This window comes from Limanda limanda, chromosome 5, assembly GCF_963576545.1.
Source record: "Limanda limanda chromosome 5, fLimLim1.1, whole genome shotgun sequence".
Classification (NCBI taxonomy): domain Eukaryota; kingdom Metazoa; phylum Chordata; class Actinopteri; order Pleuronectiformes; family Pleuronectidae; genus Limanda; species Limanda limanda.
The window spans coordinates 5,482,382-5,502,231 of record NC_083640.1 but is presented as its reverse complement, the minus strand read 5'-3'; the positions used below and the strand labels follow the sequence as shown (position 1 = coordinate 5,502,231).

General features: G+C 41.1%; 1 protein-coding gene across 1 annotated transcript in view; it reads left to right on the top strand.

Annotated features, from left to right (window-relative positions):
• zdhhc8b (zinc finger DHHC-type palmitoyltransferase 8b) overlaps positions 1 to 19,850 on the top strand; it is a 65,223-nt gene that overhangs the window by 43,291 nt on the left and 2,082 nt on the right. Inside the window, exons 2-8 of the mRNA XM_061072152.1 lie at positions 7,768 to 7,889; positions 12,184 to 12,341; positions 13,517 to 13,689; positions 14,269 to 14,371; positions 14,809 to 14,900; positions 16,993 to 17,125; positions 18,908 to 19,013. Of these exons, the coding sequence (XP_060928135.1) occupies positions 7,768 to 7,889; positions 12,184 to 12,341; positions 13,517 to 13,689; positions 14,269 to 14,371; positions 14,809 to 14,900; positions 16,993 to 17,125; positions 18,908 to 19,013 (887 nt within the window). The remainder of the gene's footprint in view (positions 1 to 7,767; positions 7,890 to 12,183; positions 12,342 to 13,516; positions 13,690 to 14,268; positions 14,372 to 14,808; positions 14,901 to 16,992; positions 17,126 to 18,907; positions 19,014 to 19,850) is intronic.

Genomic DNA, 19,850 nt, shown 5'->3' with positions numbered 1-19,850 from the left:
TTTATATTTGTATTATCTGTACAACCCTTGTGTTCAGAACAAGACAGAAACCGACTCGGCTCTCCGCCTCATCCAGGGCTCAGACTAAGAGTGACTAGGAATGAGACCCAGGTCGAGCCTTGCTGCTACAAACCAGCATGGCAACTGAAGTGAGCACTCCCAGTGGTTGTTAAATGCAGGCACATCCATGTTAGCTAAATCCACCCACTCATCCCCCCACAAAAGCCAATATCAAGATTGGGATTTATGTAGATGCATATTTCAAACTGGCAGAGCTAAGTATGCGCACACACTCCAAAGTCTCGCCGACAGAGGTGAGTGTCCTTGCTTCTGTGGATCTAAATACCCACAGACACTCGCTGCACTTGTCGTTTTAAGCCGGCGTCTTTGGCCCTGTAAGCCTCACTTATTCCATCTGACCTATGGCACTGTACTAGTTTCCAGTTTCCCGCGGGGAGCCTGACAGACAGGCAGCACATGTGTCATCACTAGGGTTGCAAAGGGGCGGAAAATTTCCGGTAAATTTCCGGGAAACTTTACGGAAACTTTCCATGGGAAGTTAAGCTCGGGAATTTGGGGAATTTTGAAAAAAAAAAAAAAAATCGCAAATTAAACGCTGAGCAATAAAAAAATCATTCAAAACTCTATTTTGCATTAGTGTTTTTTTACAAACTTTTTTCTCATCTTATTCTACAGAACAATGCCACGTGCACTATCTCATGTGTGGAGACATTTCACCCCATCCAATGTAGAAGGAAAGGCTGTGTACATTTGCAAATACTGTGCAAAGACCTATGTTAAGAATGACACGAAAATGCAGAAGCATATAGTCAAGTGCCTAAAGTTTCCTCAGGGCTCAAATCAGCCTATGACAAACCAAAATGTTTATATTTTTGTCTGTATATGACAAGGTAAATACAGTTAGTATAAATTAACTACAACATTTCCAGTTTATTCCCGTTAATTCCCGTATATTCCTGTTAATTCCCGTTAATTCCCATGGAAAGTTTCCAACTTTGAATATTCCCGGAATTTTGCAACCCTAGTCATCACCCCTCCGGTTGGTTCCACTACACACCAGCACGCGCAAAACACACTGTGGTTGTGACTTCATGCGCATGGTTGTGTGTTCTTCCGAATTTAGTGGCACATGCAAATGCAAACTGCTTTTCATCAAGATAAGTGGTCAGCATTAGTTTGTTCTGATTATAGGAGCACACACTGTTGATTTGTTCCGAGGCTGTGAGGACATGTTTTGTAGTGCGGGGGATAAAAGGAGAGATTAACAAAGCATGTGTTTATTACGCTAAATGCTTAACTACACAGACTGTGAGTGGGAGGATGAAGAGAAGAAGTGTGGTGAGAGAAAGGTGATGCTAACCTACTCTCCTCTTGACACACTCCCACTTGCAAGCATGACGTCAATCCTCTCCCATATGGAAGTATTTGTTTGATCACACAGTGAGATCCAACATGTGATATCATCTCCTGCAAAACGCTGAGAAACTCTGAAGGGAGGTCGACAGAAATCTTGTTAACCTGAATATGATTTTTTCTTCTGATAATGGACGTCAGTGTAACCACCTTGAATCTTCAAACGCTGACTTTCACGTGGATGAGTGTGCATTGTGCATTTATGAAATTCAATTTGAGATGTTTATTGAATTTCTTCATCTGACTGGCACAGCATTTCAGCTGTAAATATAGATTTGAATTGAAACTGTCTTTTAAACATGAGCCTCAGAGGCAGGCAGTGTTTGTAATAGTATCACTGCTCATGGTGCTTATTTATAGTGTGATGTAATTTACTGTGGTAAGCTGGTAAAACTGCATTTGTGGCGGTGGGAATAAAAATGGTTTCTTCACGGAACAGCTTTTCTGCTTTCCTCGGCAGATTATAAAAAAGGGGGTTATGAATATATAATAAGGGTGACATGTGGGGGCAAAGTATTTAATTTATTATCAAATTGGCCTCTTATGTATTATGAAAATGCAAACTACACTGTGCTCTGAGATTACCTACAGCTGGTATATAGGCTAAAGTGCAGCTGCACAGTCCTGTTCTGTTGTCTAGAGTGAAATCGACCATTCCTTCAGGACTTAATCTACTTCTAATAAACAATTAACAAACTTAAAAACCCCTCTAATCAATATGTTTTACTTAAGCCTCTTTTCCACTGGCTTTGTCTGAAATGGGAATGGATGCAATCAGCATTCACTCCTGGGTCCAACAATTCTGCAGTGGACTCTTAAATTTGAGTTTAAGACATGTACGCACAGGCAAGATTTTGTGACACTACTAGTTTGTAAGCCAGTCACGGGCATGTAAGCATCTTACACTTGTAATGGGATTGTGTGTGTGTGTGTGTGTGTGTATGTGTGTGTGTGTGTGTCTCAGTGTGTGCGTGTCTCAGTGTGTGCGTGTCTGTGTTCTTTTCAACTACATTGAAACATTTTTTACTCCTCCACATATTTGACTAGTTATTTAACAAATTCTCCTTTAACAAAGTTTTTGGAGAGTTTGAAAAATACTTAAATGTTTATTCCAACAATATATACTGTACTGATACATTGGCAGCTATTTTGATCATCATTTTCAGGCAACATTTCATAACATTGTGTGGTTCCAACTTAATAAATCAAAGAATTAGGTGCTTTTCCCTTTTTGATATCTTTATAAATTGAACTGGATTGTCAGAGCTAATGGTTCAGACAAAACAAGCCATTTAAATCTGTCACTTTGGGCTCAGGGAACTTGTGATCAATTGCCTATACTCTCTGATATTTTCTAGACTGAAGGCTGAAGATTTAAATCTCATACATACTTTCAATGTCATTTTACAACTCAACCTAAAAAAAAATCCCCATAGCTGTGCAGCTTGCCGTCCCTGAGAGATAACTTAAGGGCCGGATGGAGTGAATTTCATGATACTCAATCAATCTGTGCGGCTCTGCTTCTCGCCTGACCTGCCTTGAACTGCAGCGCTCCACGCCTCCAGCAAACACCGCTGCCGTCTCCACTGACAACGAGCTTGCTGCTGTGTGTGGTTGTGTGCGGAATACTAAATGTCATGTGTGTGAATGCAGAGCCTCTGGGATGTGTTGGTGTTAGAGATCCCAGGAGAGTATAGGATGTGTGTTTAACTGTTCAAGAATCCTACAAAGAGTACAATAAGTTTGCTGAAATCCTCAAACTGAGCCCTCACTCTCATTCCCTTATAGAAGACGATTCCCGTTTTCTAATCAGGATGAAAATTCCTTTGCCGGCAAGGTTAAAAACAACACCAGTCTTACAACATATTGTGGATTGCTGGATCTCAGCAGGGGAGCAGGCCTTCCATGGGTGTCCCACTGAGTACAGCCTTAATGAACTCATCAATGGGATGGCCTTCTTCCCATGTGCCGACTTCATTACTGTTAATGCTCCCAGCTACAGCATCATCTAATGCTGCAGGTGTCAATCATGCTCACCAGCATTGCAATCAGATCATGTGTTATTGCTGATCCCGATAACAGGCGATATATTGTTCCTATAGACAACTTCTTTAACATTAAACACTCTGAATACCAAGAAAACCATAGTGGATTTATGCAAAATACTAATAATATACTTAATGTTGGATGAAGGAAGGCGCTACCCATCAGTGTCTGCTCTCTGGATTGACTCTGTTCTCTTTGATCCCCACCAGCTCCCAGAGGTAGGAGAAGAACAGATAAAAAGCAACTTCAAAGAGAGGCTGGCTTTTCCTGCTCTGATCCTAAAGCAGGCAAACGATGAACCAGAAGACTTGAGCATTCAAATCGTTGGGGATGTGCAGTGTGTAGTGGCCATGTAGATGGCTTTTAATGGTACATGTGATGGATTATCAAAGCCCTATTTAGAGCAGTAACCGTGCCAACAGATCAATTTTAAAAAGCTTAGTTCTTCATCAAACATCTGATTACTTTACAAAGAGCGCAGTGATTTTTCTCTTCCCTCCATACATTTTCCACAGCAGTGGGATTAGAGTATGCCTTTGTTTTTTAAAGGGGGCCCCAATCAGCTCAGACAACTGGGTTACATCACCAGGAAGCAGGGGGGGTTTCCTTAATCCTAATACTCAGTGACGGAGGGTCCCATCAGATACCCAACACTAAGATTCCATCCCTTAGTCCCTGAGCTGATGCTGGACATGTGTGTTAAATGAATTAAGTGTCTGGTGTCATGATGTTCATTTTGTAAATTATGGTTCCATTTAGAGTAGAATAGACCATAAAGCACTGTGTACATTGGGAAATACCAGGTGATTGACAGCTAGTACCGTCCAATGGGTGAAGGTTACAGGTCATGCATTGTCCTCGATCATGAGCACAACCGATCACCAGCCACCAAAACATGTGTCATATTGAAAGCTGTGGAAATAGACTCGAGACTCATTTCCACATTAATAACACAAATTTATGAAGTCAAAGAGGAAGCTTTAGCTCTGTGGAACGTTTGCCCTTTGCCTCATATCGATCTGATCAAGGTTAGTAAGCGGGTGCTGTGCTGCTCTGTCGCTCTGAAGAGCAATCTGTAGTCTGTCACTCTTTCATCATCATCTAAGACAGGAGACGCTATGGGATTTTCACTTATTTTATTCATCAGCATGAATGTTATCAACTTACCCCTGTTTGCAGGCATATTATTTACCAGAGAGAATCAACGTCTTTCTTCCACTTTGGCCAGCCTCTGCACTTTAACTTAGATGAAACCAATCTCATTACATTACTGCCCTTTTGGCAGCAAACACCCATTCAGCTTTATAAATTTGGTCCAAACTGGAGGCTTTTCTATCCTCGTCATAGAATCATGGTTACACAAGCAGTAACAGTGGCTTGTAAACAGCTTTGATAAGCAGTCTGTGGTAACCAACGTCTATAGCCTTAATCAGGCTTCTCTCAGTCACATCTTCCTCCTGCGCTGTCTACTCCCAGCCTCTCTGTCAGCTGCACTCAATTTATTTCCTTATCTTCCACATTGTGAGCTAAAATACACGATCCTTCGACGGGGGAGGAAATTGAGAATTTGTAAGACCATGGAGGTGCATGCTGTTTCTTTTCTTTCATCAACTTTGCAGCGTTTGTACCTAGTCGACTTGTTGCCAAAGCTGTGATGACACATCAGGGAGCTACTCACTGCAGACCGCTGAGTAAACAGCAGGTTCACTGAAATGTACGAGCGTTGTTACCTTCCAAAAGCTAATATGTGCCATAAATACGCCACTAATGCTCTGTTCACAGAATCAGCAGCACCGACACTTAAATAACCCAACTAATGTGAAATATATGGTTGTGTGACGCCTATGGTTATTCCAAGTAGAGGCAGGGATATGCAAGTTGAATGTTCAAATAGACATTGAGACAATAGTTGTTCAAATATTCAACTTTGGACCAAATTGGTGAATCTACTGCACATTACAATTCCTCAGTCTCAGCGTTGCTATTAAACTGTCTGTACAAAACAAAAAGGTTATTATCGGCTCTAGATTCTATCAACTAACAAAATGCTTTCATAATAACATAATGGAGTTTGTAATATGCTCAATATACTGTACATAATTGAAGAATATTACAGTTTGAGCTACATCTGAGGTTATTAAAGTTAACTGCAAATTATAATATGCCCCATTGTTATTTCCAATCTTGGGAGAATGTCTTGCCGTCCCGGAGCTGAGGACGAGTACAGGTTGTGTGAGAGGCCATCTCATCTCCGTCAGCGCCCCCCCTCTATTCTCTGCTAGTGACTCTGTGCAGCCGCAGCTCTGAATAATTCAACAAAGCAAAAGAGGGACTGGTGAAGCAGAGGATGAGATGTGGACTGAAGATGATCTGGGGGCATGGGTACCAGGAGATTGAATTTTTTTGGACTTGAAGTTGAAAGTGTGTGTGTTTTTTTTAATTATACAAGAACGCGTGGCCGTGATGGTCAAACACCTTCTCCTCTCTCCTGTGAGATAGCTCTTGATTGATAAATTCTCTCAGAGTATGTCCACCTTTAGCCGTTATCCTCATTCTGATGATCTCCAGGGAGGCCTCACAAACAGTTGACTTGAATAATGGCGGAAGCACACGGTGTCTTGACATTTGAGTCCAGGTGACTGAGCAGGGCTGTGGGTGCAGGTGTCCCCACAGTTTAATATTTCAAAGCGCTGACTGAGTTATGACGTGCAGGCAGTGGAGAAGGTCAGTCTGGACAGGAAATGTTTCCCACTGATATCTGACAGGTTTGAATTGAGGTGGTCAGCCTCAGTTACCTGCAGAGCAGAGTGCTAAGGGTTGGGGTGAGATGCAGAGTTAGGAGGTGTTTAAACAATGAAGACTGACCCGACCTGAAAGCTCTTCTGGGTTTGGTAAGCTTTATTAATAGCCATGCTAGAGGCCTGGTGGGTTCAGACTGAAATATCTTTACAACGTTATGATGAATTGCCATGTGTGGTCCACAGAGAATAAATTCAACATACGACTCTGGGGATCTTGAATTTACTACTGATATTTATCAAAACTGCCAAAGTCTCATTCACTTGTGTTTAGGGTTGCAAAATTCCGGGAATATTTAAAGTTGGAAACTTTCCATGGGAATTAACGGGAATATACGGGAATTAACGGGAATAAACTGGAAATGTTGTGGGTAATTTATACTAACTGTATTTACCTTGTCATATACAGACATAAATATAATCATTTTGTTTTGTCATAGGCTGATTTGAGCCCTGAGGAAACTTTGGGCACTTGACTATATGCTCCTGCATCGTTCGTTTGTGATGTCATTCTTAACATAGGTCTTAGCACAGTGTTTGCAAATGTACACAGCCTTTCCTTCTACATTGGATGGGGTGAAATGTCTCCACACATGAGATGGTGCACGTGGCATTGTTCTGTAGAATAAGATGAGAAAAAAGTTTGTAAAAAAACACTAATGCAATGCCAGAGATATAAATAGTTAGCCAAACAATTGGAATAGTCTGTAAAAATATTTTACAATTGATGGATAAATGAATGGAAATAGGCTAGATGAACAGATGAACAATCCTCAATCAGCATGCTAATATATTTTCCCGAGTAATATCATAGAAACTTACCTGATAATATTCCTGTGGAAAGTTTCCGGAAAGTTTCCGGAAATTTACCGGAAACTTTCCGCCCCTTTGCAGCCCTACTTGTGTTACAGTATCATCCGGTGCAGTTGTCCAATAAACCAGTTGATGCAAAACACAGTTTAACAGTGAACCAATTCTTCTATTGCATCAGCATTGCTTCAGCTCAGACTACATGGACAGATAGGCTGCAGAGGGTTTGTTATGGTTATGATTTCATTGATAATAGTAGGCTTTTCTTGAAACGTAGTGGAAGGGTGGGGTATGGGCCAAAGAAGAACCCATTATGTTTTGGAACTGATTCAATGAAGGGGGTGAGAAAGGGAATCTTGTTTCTTTTTGTTAAGGCACCAGTTGTGGCATCCAGGGTTAACCCAGCTGTGATTAACATTATCTTGTTTTTCATTATGAATATTAATATCCCCTTGAAGAACCAAAATGCACAAGTGTCAAACGAACAGAGCACTCATTCTAACAAACAGTGCACACATGTGTCATGATCAGGGAATGATGTGGTAACTATTAGTATTTGTGCAACAGAAACGCACCTATGATCCAGATGTGATGTAAATGTATGTCAATGTAAATGTCTGTGATTCATGGCAGCGAAAAGAATCAAAACCTAAACCTGTCTCCTCCTTTGTGTCTCTAGGTGCCCCTGGTTGACTAAGGTGATCTCCTCCGCTGTGCCTCTCTACAATGGCGTTGTCTTCCTCTTCGTTTTGGCCAACTTCAGTATGGCGACCTTCATGGACCCTGGAGTTTACCCCAGAGGTTTGTATAGGCATGTGTGTGACAATGGTTTCCACTGTGTAGACGTGTGGCAACCATAGACTGTGTATAAAGATGGACGGCGCATCTCCACTTTCTCTCACTATCCATAAATAAAGCTAAAATACCCTGGATACAAACACCGCTTTATATAGAGTCTATTGTATCAAACATTGGCTGTATATAAAGCTGGAGGACATATTGGCTCCCCAAATTGAAGCCAGCGTGTTGAAACTCCACCTGGTGGCTGGCTGCAATATAGCCTCCTCCATGTTAATGGATGGGAGATGGACCAAAATAAAAAGTCAAAGTAAATGATTAAAAACAATTTTCTCAGGGATGATTTTACTCACTTTAGACTAAAAATACCTATTGTAATATTTAAACACCATCTACATATTCCCTCCCTGTTGAATTCTCATGTAGAGAACACAGCTTTAATGGTATTACATTTATCAAAGCACCCCCCCTCCCCAGTGTTCCACTCCCCCATTATCTCCCTGTAACAGCCTGTATAGTCCACGTGCTCCACATGCAGGACAATGGTGGAGGTGATGTTATACAAGCTTCTTATTGTGAGGTGTATTGAATGTCTCTCAGCCGTTAAGCGAGCGGCGTTGGCTGTGCGCTCCTGATGCAGACTCCTCATCTTCAGCGCTGCCTGGGTTAAGTAATGATGATTAAGTTCATCCCCAGGGACGTGTGTAATGTGCTTGTAAATGATAAGCACCTGTCTTTAGGAAGAGCTTTCTCTGCTCATAAAGGGGTAATAATCATTAGGTTGTGGAAACGCTCAGGTTATCAGCCTCCCCTAAGGTGGCGGTGGCCTTCTGCTGCCTCTGCCCTGCTGCCTCTTATAGACGACTGAGGGATGAGCTGTTCTCCGAGCTCTTCATGTTGTATCTCAGAGAGCTGCCAGTGAAGTTAAGATTAAAGATGAAGAACTGACATGACCATTAAATGACATCTGCTCAGAGGCTCATTCATTGCAAAAGTGAAAATTAATGAGTTGAATGTTGTATTTATTTATTTATGCGCGTTTCAATATTTTTCTGTCAAAAATATGTGACATTAAGATAATTTGATATAAAAAAATCCCCTGCTTGTGTTAAAACTGTGCACTTGCACTGTGCTTGGGCAGATTACCTGGGTTTCTCTTCTGCAATTGGGTTTTTCCTCAGTGTTTCTATTTTTTGTGCAACAGATCTTCAAAAATTCAGTTATACGCCAGGTGCAGTGGTGACTAGGGTTGCAAAATTCCGGGAATATTCAAAGTTGGAAACTTTCCATGGAAATTAACGGGAATTAACAGGAATATACGGGAATTAACGGGAATAAACTGGAAATGTTGTGGATAATTTATACTAACTGTATTTACCTTGTCATATACAGACATAAATATAAACATTTTGTTTTGTCATAGGCTGATTTGAGCCCTGAGGAAACTTTGGGCACTTGACTATATGCTTCTGCATCGTTGTGTCATTCTTTACATAGGTCTTTGCACAGTATTTGCAAATGTACACAGCCTTTCCTTCTTTTTTCCCCTACAAATGAGTAAAAAATAGTGAATAGTGAATAAAAATTCAGTTATACGCCAGGTGCAGTGGTGACAAAATAAATTCGAACCCACAGATAATTATCCCCCAACTCTGCAGCTCTGCTCTACAGAGCAGTTTGCTGTGTTTCATCGGTTTTACAGCCGGCAGCTTTACTTACTGATTTCTTCAGTCTCACTGCTCTCATCAACCTCATTTTGCAGCTTTAGCAGGCAGCTATTTTTAGCAAAAGAAAATAAAAAAACCAGCAACCTGCCCAAGTATCAATGAGCAAAGTAAAGCTCTATCGCATCCTCACTCACAGTGCGGGTCGTCTCCCTGGTGTCGACACACAGCTCACCCTGTCATGAAGAATGATACACACGTCAACACTTGTACATGCTGATGCTGTAGTGGAAAATAAATTAAATAAAATCCTGCAAAGATGTGATGTCCTCAGGATTCTTCTCTGGCTAAAGAATGCATGTACTTTTTTTTTTTATAATGACTTATTTCTCTAAACTAAATTAATTGTAAACAATAATCTCACTAAAATGACAGCTGACCTTCACAGGAGCTGTTATTGCATCAGGGAAGGTGTCAGGAGCTGAAATTATTTTAATTTGAGGATTACATGAATGCTAATAACAGGATTAGGCCTAAGATATGTTTTGATAAAGATTCCAACACTACACACATATAGGCCTGATTAAAATGAGGTGAAAGTGCCTCACAGTGCTAAAAATAGACATCATGACCAAAATAAGCTGTTTATGCAAATCAACAACGGTAAAGGGTGAAAAAACATACATTTATTGTGAATTTGTTGAGCGTATTTCAGGTAAAATCTGACTGTAACTTAACTGAACTTGTCATAGTGTAAGTAAATAGGCCCGTGCTTTGTCTGCTCAACACTTCCTGCTAGGAGCGTTTGTAGAAAAGACGTTGTGAGAAGAGATGCAAGCAGAGCTGCTGTTTGTTTCTTCTGGTTTGGCAGGCGCTTTACCTTCAAAATTCTATTTGAAGATGCTCGAGGGCCATAATGACAGAGCAATCTCCCGCTGTGGAGCTGTTTATTTCTGCGCTCTACCTTTTGTTTCCTCTCTCTCTCTCTTTCTCTCGCCTTCTCTCTTCCACGCTCTCTCTCTTGAATTCTCTCCGGGTGCTCAGCTACCTGGATCTCCCTGCAGTTATTGTGGCTTGGTGAAATGATTTTTCTTCTCGTGGTCGGAGAAAGTGCCCTTTGATCAGCAGAGGACATATTTTATTTGTCCACAGCAGCCCCAAACCAAAAAGCTCCCCAAACCAAAAAGCTCTCAGAGGCAGAGGGTGCAAAGCTTCACGTAAACACTTTGATTGAGTGCAGAGACGCACCAAGGACGACAGAAAAGCTTGTACACTCAAGCTGTAGTTCAGATCTGTGAGGGGATCCCTTATCGGTTTAGGTCCGATAAAGCAAGGCATGAACTCTGTCCGGTAAGAGGTTCAATTCCCATAAAAGAAAAACACTTCATTCTTTAAACTAGTGCAGTGCCTGTTTTTAAACTGCCAATTTGATTGGCCCATTGTAAGTTTTCCTTCTGAAACTGTAGAAGTGAGTTGCAGTTATCGAGCCACTGCAAGTAACCTGCTGAGGAACAGTGAAGCTGCGCCACCGCTGCTGCACATAGAGCTGCACATCAGTTTATTCAAAGTTCAGTGAAGCTCCACCCCTAACCCTCCCTATCAACTGGTATGCTACCGTTGTCGTGGACACACCTGTTGTTGTGAAAGCGCTGTTGTCGGCATTGACGCCATAGATTTATATATAAAGGCTAGATGTCTCGTTCGACAGAGCCGGACGTCCGCACATGGCGGCCATCTTGCTAGGTGGCATCTCGCTCACCCGTAACATTGTGTTGGTTGTGGTAAATAACCATAACTTGCTCAATTTTCAACCGATTTTTAAACGGTCTGGTTTGTTATAAACGTCAGAGATGTAGTTATGACAGTTTTTTTTAGAAAATAACAGAATTATTCATAAGTATGCAGTGTCATATCTACATCTCTGACGTTTATAACAAACCACCTGCTTGTTCAAAGTTTATTCATATTGAATGTATCATTACCAGATTCACCACCGCGCTTCCTTGGACCCTTAAAAATACACATGCCGACTACACACAGATTTCAGCAATATACCGGTGGTATAAATTAGAATCTTAAATGTACACAGTATGATTTTCAATGGAAGAGTGGTGTTGTCCCTGTAAGTAATCTGAGGACGTAGAAGAAGACATGTTCAACTTGGTCCACAGACTGCAGAGAGACCCAACTACTGCCAGTTTATTCTAAGATTATTGATATGTGTCCAAATCGCACCAAATCTGACACTGCACTTGCCTGGGTCTTTAACAATACACCTGCCTCACAAGAGATTTCTGGAAATATCAGATAGACGTGTGAATATTTACAAAAGAAAAGCAAACAGCTTATGTTGCCCACGAGTCACAGTGTTTTCTCGTTAATCTGCCTTAATGTTAAAAGCAGAATGAATAGTTCATATCTATACAAATCTCTCTGTGTTTGCTGCCTCTGCACACAGCTTACAGTACAGCTCCCCAGTTGCCTCTGTCAAGCTGGATCAAAACCATTTATTTTTACTGTGTGTGTGTGTGTGTGTGTGTGTGTGTGTGTACTATGACACACGCCACCAGATGCATCTGTGCTCTAATGTTAATGTGCGCGCTCTGAGGGTAAATCTATTCTCTTCTCCACAGCCGACGAGGACGAGGACAAGGATGATGACTTCAGGGCACCGCTCTACAAGAACGTGGAGATCAAGGGCATCCAGGTCCGGATGAAGTGGTGCGCCACCTGTCACTTCTACAGGCCGCCTCGGTGCTCGCACTGCAGCGTCTGTGACAACTGTGTGGAGGTGGGTGAATACTTAATGTACAAACAGAGAACAAGTATATTCAGAGATTATGCAGGCAGCAACATCTAAATATGTATAAGGTTAGACTGATACAGTTTTAGCATTTTTTGTCAGTAATCTGATGTTGTCCTTTTAGCACAGTGAAGATTGGATGTATTTCTAAGTATTTTGCCACTTGAATTTACTTAGAAGCTTTTCTATCCTGCCAAGAATTAAAACTGAGACTAACACTGAACATATATATATGGTATATATATAATATATAATTATTGTCAGTTTTAATCGTAAAATACTATTTTTAGTACTGGCTTTAAATCCTCTTTTAGTTCTTAACACTACACATATGGTATGATGTGGAAGTATACAGGTTGCTTAGTCCCTTGAAAGGTGCTATATAAATGTAAGTTATTATTACAATTATTAATACTTTGTGGAGTCAAAGGTTTATTATGGATCGATTACTTCATTTAAACTTTTCTCCTTCCTCATAATCAGCCAAGAACAATTTGTCGTCTTCAATCAAGTAATGTAACTAGTGTCTCATCAGTGATAAGAGATTATGTATAGGTCAAAATGTATTAAACATTTACAATCAAATTTAAGACCGGAGTCAAATTGTAGGTCACATAACTAACTACAGTGGGACTCAGTCAAGTGGATACCTCCGCCAAGGACCAATAAACCCCTGAAATTCCATCAAGCTGCACTAAATTTTACACACTCATATATATCAGTCTCCTAAATATGCCAGATTGTTTTCATCCAGATCCATCTCTGGAAAAACGATATTAAAGAAAGTGAAAAAAGAAAATTCTGCATCCACATCAAAATTGAAATTCTATTCCTTGACACATACGACATCCTTTCACCAAGTGGTTAGTGGTTATCCATCAAGTAGGTTTCGTTAAATCTCGCTGACTAACAATCAGATGCACGGAAACACAATTTTCCTGGTGGAGAATAAAACACAAAACTCTACTAAAGTTCTGAAATACTCATCAAGATGTCGCTCTTATTCTGCAGGCAGTTATTATTGGAGATGTAGGTAGAATATTTCATTGAACCAATTCAACCAAGAACACTTTGTTGACATCAGTTGAGTGATTTTACCAGTGTATAGGAGATCATGCATAGGTCAAATCTAAAAGTGTAACTCTCTCTCTCTTCCTCGTCAGGACTTTGACCACCACTGTCCATGGGTGAACAACTGCATTGGACGGAGGAACTACCGCTACTTCTTCCTCTTCCTGCTCTCTCTGACCATCCACATGGTTGGAATCTTTTCCTTCGGCCTCATCTTTGTCCTTCACCACAGAGAGAGGCTGGGAACGCTGCACACCACCGTCACGTATCCTTTCACTGATAACACCCACTTCTTTTCATAAAGGGACAATCTGCTCGGTTGGTATTTAAAGGAGACATATGATGCTTTTTCAGTTTGATTGTCCTCTATAGTTCGCATTCATGTGACATCACAATGCCCAACATTTGCATAATGGCGAGCAGTTAGTCTGGCTCGCCCCTGAACAAAGCCATGGGCCTTCACGCAAGTGGAAGCAGTTGACCAATCACAACAGAGTGGGACAGCTGGCCAATCAGAGCAGCCTAGACTTCCTCAGAAGGGCGGGTCCTTCAAAAGACAGGAGCTAAAACAAAGCGTTTCGGACAGAGGAGCTGCAGTAATTGACAATATGAGGACAGTGATGCGTTTTCTGAATATAAGAACATGTAAACCTTTTTCGAGTTATAACCCAAATTAAAATTATGAACCTGAATATAAGCATAATATGTTTCCCCTTAATTTTTCAGAGTAATGATAGAAGCATAAAGCTGATGCCAGATGCTATGGGTTAGTCTTACAGCACATCTAATTAATGTCCTTGAGACCAGAATTGCTGTTGTTGCTGCCCTTGACCTTTGTGTCCAGTATGGTGGTGATGGGTATAGCTGGGCTTTTCTTCATTCCAGTTACGGGTCTCACAGGCTTCCATATGGTGCTCGTGGCTCGAGGTCGAACAACCAATGAACAGGTGAGGCGACAATGTCCTGAGACACTCACACACGCACAAAAGTAACATTTATTCAACTGTAATCTAGGAATGTGAACAGAGCTTCTTCACATTCACACAGATCCCAACTTTTACACCTGGAGCTGCCTCAATACATATTGTCTTGCTTTAGGGCACCTTTGAAATATTTGGAGAATCTTGAGAATCAGTGTAAAGCTCATTTCACTGTTTCCAGCTGCACATGCTGTGGAATAATGCAGTTCAATTATCCTGTGTGCGAGAAATAAATGTGCCTTGTTAAGGATGCAGTCAAATGAGTAACACAAATGCTAATGACCCGCACAAATAACCCCACACACACTCATTATGAGTCACCTGATTTATATTCAAGCACTGGACCCATGAGTCTGAATATGTGTGTGTGTGTGTGTGTGTGTGCGTTTTTCTCCTCTCCTCAGGTGACTGGAAAGTTTCGTGGAGGAGTGAATCCCTTCACCAGGGGTTGCTGTGGAAATGTGGAGTATGTCTTATGTAGTCCTCTGGCCCCGAGGTGAGCTGCTCTGCTACACTGCCTGTTTGTGTGTGTGTGTGTGTGTGTGTTTGTGTGTACAGAAGATGCTTTTCAGTGATGATTGATGAATAAATGGTTTTGTCTTTCTGCTTTGTTATCTACATACATTGAGAGACTGTGTATGTTTGTATGGATGTGTTAATGTGTGTGTGGTTTTGTCTCAGCAAGTCAATGCGGATCAGAGCCCATGACATCCATGCATAGCTCTAGTGCAGTATCATGTTACTGCAGTGAGATGTCGATCCATCCTGTGTGTGTGTGTGTTTGTGTGTGTATGAGTATATTCCCTTACTCCGAGGTGCTTGTGGAGGTTTGTATCCAGTTCTGCCTGAAAGCAACAAGGAACCCAGGGGAAAGGCAGATGGCTAAGAGAATTGATTCAGAGTGTAGAGTTAATGGGAAACAGAGCGCAGAGCTAGTCACTGTGCTTTTTACACACACACATACACACGCAGCACAGCAAACCAGAACACCAGTTTTATATCCTATTGGGACCAGTCCCCTCCCATAAAAATTTACAGTGTGACTGCAGAGAGACAACAGCAGGTGGGGGGGGAACGCTGTGTTACCAGCTTCTGTCTTCACGTTGTTTCACTGTCCCCGATGGAGGGTGTTACATTTACTGGACCAATGACATGACTGATACTGAACAGTCTTTAAAATCTGACACCAAATCCCTCACATTCATTAAGTAACATGGATTTTTAAAATGTAGGAGATTGATATCTTTCCTTCCTGAGGTCCCACGCTAACCATTAAACATTAAAATAACTCGTTAAATTATGAAGGAACCCTTAAGGAGCCACTTCAATACAGATTTCTGAAGTTGCAGGAATACTTGTTTTGAACAAACCACAGGGGAGGATGCAGATATACAATTCATAGCGTGTAATCAGTGTACTCTACAGGCCATCATGTGTTGATAGTGCAGTACAGAGTTCAGTATATGAAAAAAGACAGTAGTAAAATAACAGGTTGCTGTTTCTATGTGACTAACCATGTTTTGATTATGGATTTAAATGAATAAGTAGCACATTACTAGTTTCATATATTAGGTTATGTAATTTGCAGTCTTGTGAATTTATTTGTGAGAATGACTTGTGTATCTCACAATGTTGAAAATGAAGATGAACTGTTAATACACTGTATATATAAGGATGGAAGTTTCCTGCCACCCAAAATATCCCGGATGCCAATGCTGCCATCTTGCCCCAATGTATTTTTACTTTTTAGTCTGGTTCATGTCCTATCCTCTAACCAGGAAGTGGGGTTTCTGACCTACAGGGGGCAATCAAGACACTTTGGGTTCATTATCAGAGAGCAGCCATGTCCATCTTGACACACAGTGTATGATATTGATGATGTTACATTATCGACAAAGCGCTTTTAAAGAAACTTAATTTAGTTTGCAGCAATGGTTCTACTTTACTTCAGTCAGGGAGACAATGCTGTGACCCCCTTTGGATCTGTGGTGGGAATTTTGATGTGAAATACAATGTGTTACTAATATGCAAACTTCTCATCCTGGCTTCTACCGATGTAGATTATCCCCTTATATTTAATGGCGATTAGGGTTGCAAAGGGGCGGAAACTTTCCGGTAAATTTCCGGAAACTTTTTTCTCATCTTATTCTACAGAACAATGCCACGTGCACTCTCTCATGCGTGGAGGCATTTCACCCCATCCAATGTAGAAGGAAAGGCTGTGTACATTTGCAAATACTGTGCAAAGACCTATGTTAAGAATGACACAACGATGCAGAAGCATATAGTCAAGAGCCCAAAGTTTCCTCAGGGCTCAAATCAGCCTATGACAAAACAAAATGTTTATATTTATGTCTGTATATGACAAGGTAAATAGAGTTAGTATAAATTACCCACAACATTTCCAGTTTATTCCCGTTAATTCCCGTTAATTCCCGTATATTCCCGTTAATTCCCGTTAATTCCCATGGCAAGTTTCCAACTTTGTATATTCACGGAATTTTGCAGCCCTAATGGCGATGCTGAAAGACTATTCTGAAAACTGAACCCTGCCGACGTGGCCTGACACGTGTGTCGTCCATACACAGGTACACGCTGGACCCCAGAAAAAAGCCCCACATCAAAGTCCAGCCCCCGTTCATCAGACCAGATCTCTCCGACCGGCAGGTCACCATCGTGGTCAGTGACAACGGCATCCGCAGCACCATCGTCAGCTCCAAGGTGAGTTCTTTCCCTGTTATCCTATCATCCAGCTCCCATACAGTACTTTATCTCAGCTGATGTTAACTATTTCCTAACGACCTTTACTAGTTTCTTTCATGCAGCCTCATACTCAGTGCAGCAGAATGAGAGGATGTAGTAGCTAAATGAAGTCAGATATATGGAGAGTAGAATATGAATAGATACCTGACTTCAAACCAAATGACTCACAGTAGGTGAGATATCGATTTCATACACCATGTTTATATGTGTGAATCTAAAGTCTCTTAAAACTGTTTTAAACCGGTCAAGGAGTTGTTTTGTGTTTTTAAAGGCAAATGTACATTAATAACCATTTTCTAGTATGCCTTATGCTCAAAAAGGATTTTTTAACTTCTCTATAAGTTTCAATTTGTGCCATTTAGTGTTAAAAATCAATTTTCAATGTTGGGAGTAAATGTTCCACCACACTCAACTTATCAGCCTGAAGCACAAAGTGGGGGTGCAGTTAAGAAAAGCATCCCGTTCCCCTTCAAGAGTCTAACCCTACAGGTCAAATTATTTTCGGGTGTGAAAGTTTGTTCAGTGAAAGTTGCTCTGTAAACTGCGAGAGAGATTAAGTGAACATTTTGCAAAACTCAACTTAAATTTATCCTGTAACCTAAAGGGGAGAATCCACTGATTTCATACATCAAAGTCTGTTTACAGGTCTTGGGGAGGAAAAATTCAAATATGTATAAACTCCCCCCAGAAGGAGCTGTGTGGCAGAAGTCTGATAAACGGCTTCTGCAAGTTTCCAAATAAAAAACATCTGGGGCTTTAGAGATAGAATGGAGTGAGACCTCTGTCGTCTGCTAACTGTCTCTACATGAGACTAACGGTCGGCATAACACACTCAAATCTCTCTGACAGAGATCTAGTTGCATCGTGGGTAATGTAGACACTTGGTTTTCAGAAGGAAGAAAAATAAGTGAAAACGGTTTTGTCTGAAATCACTCATCATTCACTGTATACTTACTTTGCAATTATGTAGTGTTGTCCAAATGTTTAGTGCGTTTTTTATACCCTATATACAGTGGACTATTTGTATCCCATAATGCATTGTGAAAAGTAGTGTACAACTGATGAACAATCAATTTATACCATCATGCATTGCGCTCCTGCTGAATTAAAGAAAATTGGTAGAGAGGAGAGGAATGTATGATGTAAAAAACTAAATTGAGTCATGTCTAAATAAAAATAAATAAATAAAGAATCTCAATAGAAATCAGGAAAGAAAAGGAAAAGCCTGAATTAAAAATAACTGAAACCTGCTGCAGACACTAAATATTTCTTCTTATTCATGAAGGAAAATAAACTCTTACACCTAAAGTAATATGAGTGGACTGACATAGATTTTCCTGATAAGCTCACTGTATAGTGCTCTATAGAATCACCTCTATGTTACTCTTTATACAGTGAGTGAATGAGTGAGTGATTTCAGACACAAACTCTGTTGTTCTGCTCCACTGATTTTCTTTTGTGTCTAACTGGAGTTCTGAAAGTTAAAAGTCAGTGGACCGCTCCTTTAAGATAGAAAATTAGAAAATTAATTGTTGTCCCTATTCTGTCAGCATTCCCACTCTATTAACCACTAAAAATGATCAATTTAAGCTCAAGCAGCTGCCTAATGAAGCGTTGCTACCACACAACCTCCTGTGAGAGCTGTGTTGGCACATCACTAACACCAACACATTCTCTTCTCCATTTCATCTGCTGCTGCTGTTCTGGATGCTTTTAACACCCTGCCCCTCCTCCCTGTAGTCCAAAAGCAGCCTGGACGGCCTGGATGAAAAAGAAAGCCAGCCCCCGCTGCCGCCCAAAGCCGACCGGTACAACCAGCAGAAAGGCCAGATGATCTCCAGTGAAGGTACGAGACTCATCAGTCAATCTGCCAGTTATTATCAATCTCATTTCTCTTTCCTGCCGAATGACGAATCCCCAAACTCTCCCCTGTAGATCACCAGTGCCCAATGTGCCACTTGGAGCTAGTTTAGCCTGATTAATGTTGGTCCCAGTGGCAGGTCCATGGCCTTTTTTCATGCCAGGCCACAGAGCAGGCGTGATTTGCAGCGAGCAGGAAAATCCCATTTACTGAATCAGCATCAGATTTGTGTTATGATGGAGACATTTCAGACTGAATCATTGCAACATGAATCACCGCCTCTTTTTTTCTGTGGTGGTGTGCAGCATTGGCGCTCTGCCAAACGGAGGAGTGGGAGAGGAAGATCCAGTGGGAATGAATCTGTGTAAAATAGAAACAGTGATGGGTTAGGTTATGTAGTTAGTTTTACAGACATAACATTGTCTTTATGTTGTTGCATTCAACAGTATGAAGTGTCAGTAATATATATTGCAAGGTTTCCTCCAGAGGACCTCCTGTGTCATGGTGCATTATGTCAGGGAGTGAACACTCCCTGCTCGTTTATAGAGCAGTAGTGCAGCCTGGTGGAACGTTGAATTACTGCAGTTGGTCTAAATGGATTGGGTGTCTATATAAAAGCGATTAAGATGACTCACTGCTTGTGGATGTAAGAGTTTCTTGCGTCTCCCTTAGAGACACTTAGCAACTAGAAGCTCAGAAGTGCCTCAGGGCTTTTGGGCTTTGCTCAGGTAGTTCAGGGATGGACAGTCGGCAGTTTCGGGACTTGAACGTGCTATAGATCAATTACAGAATGGACTCTTACTGTCTGGCTGCCCAGCAACT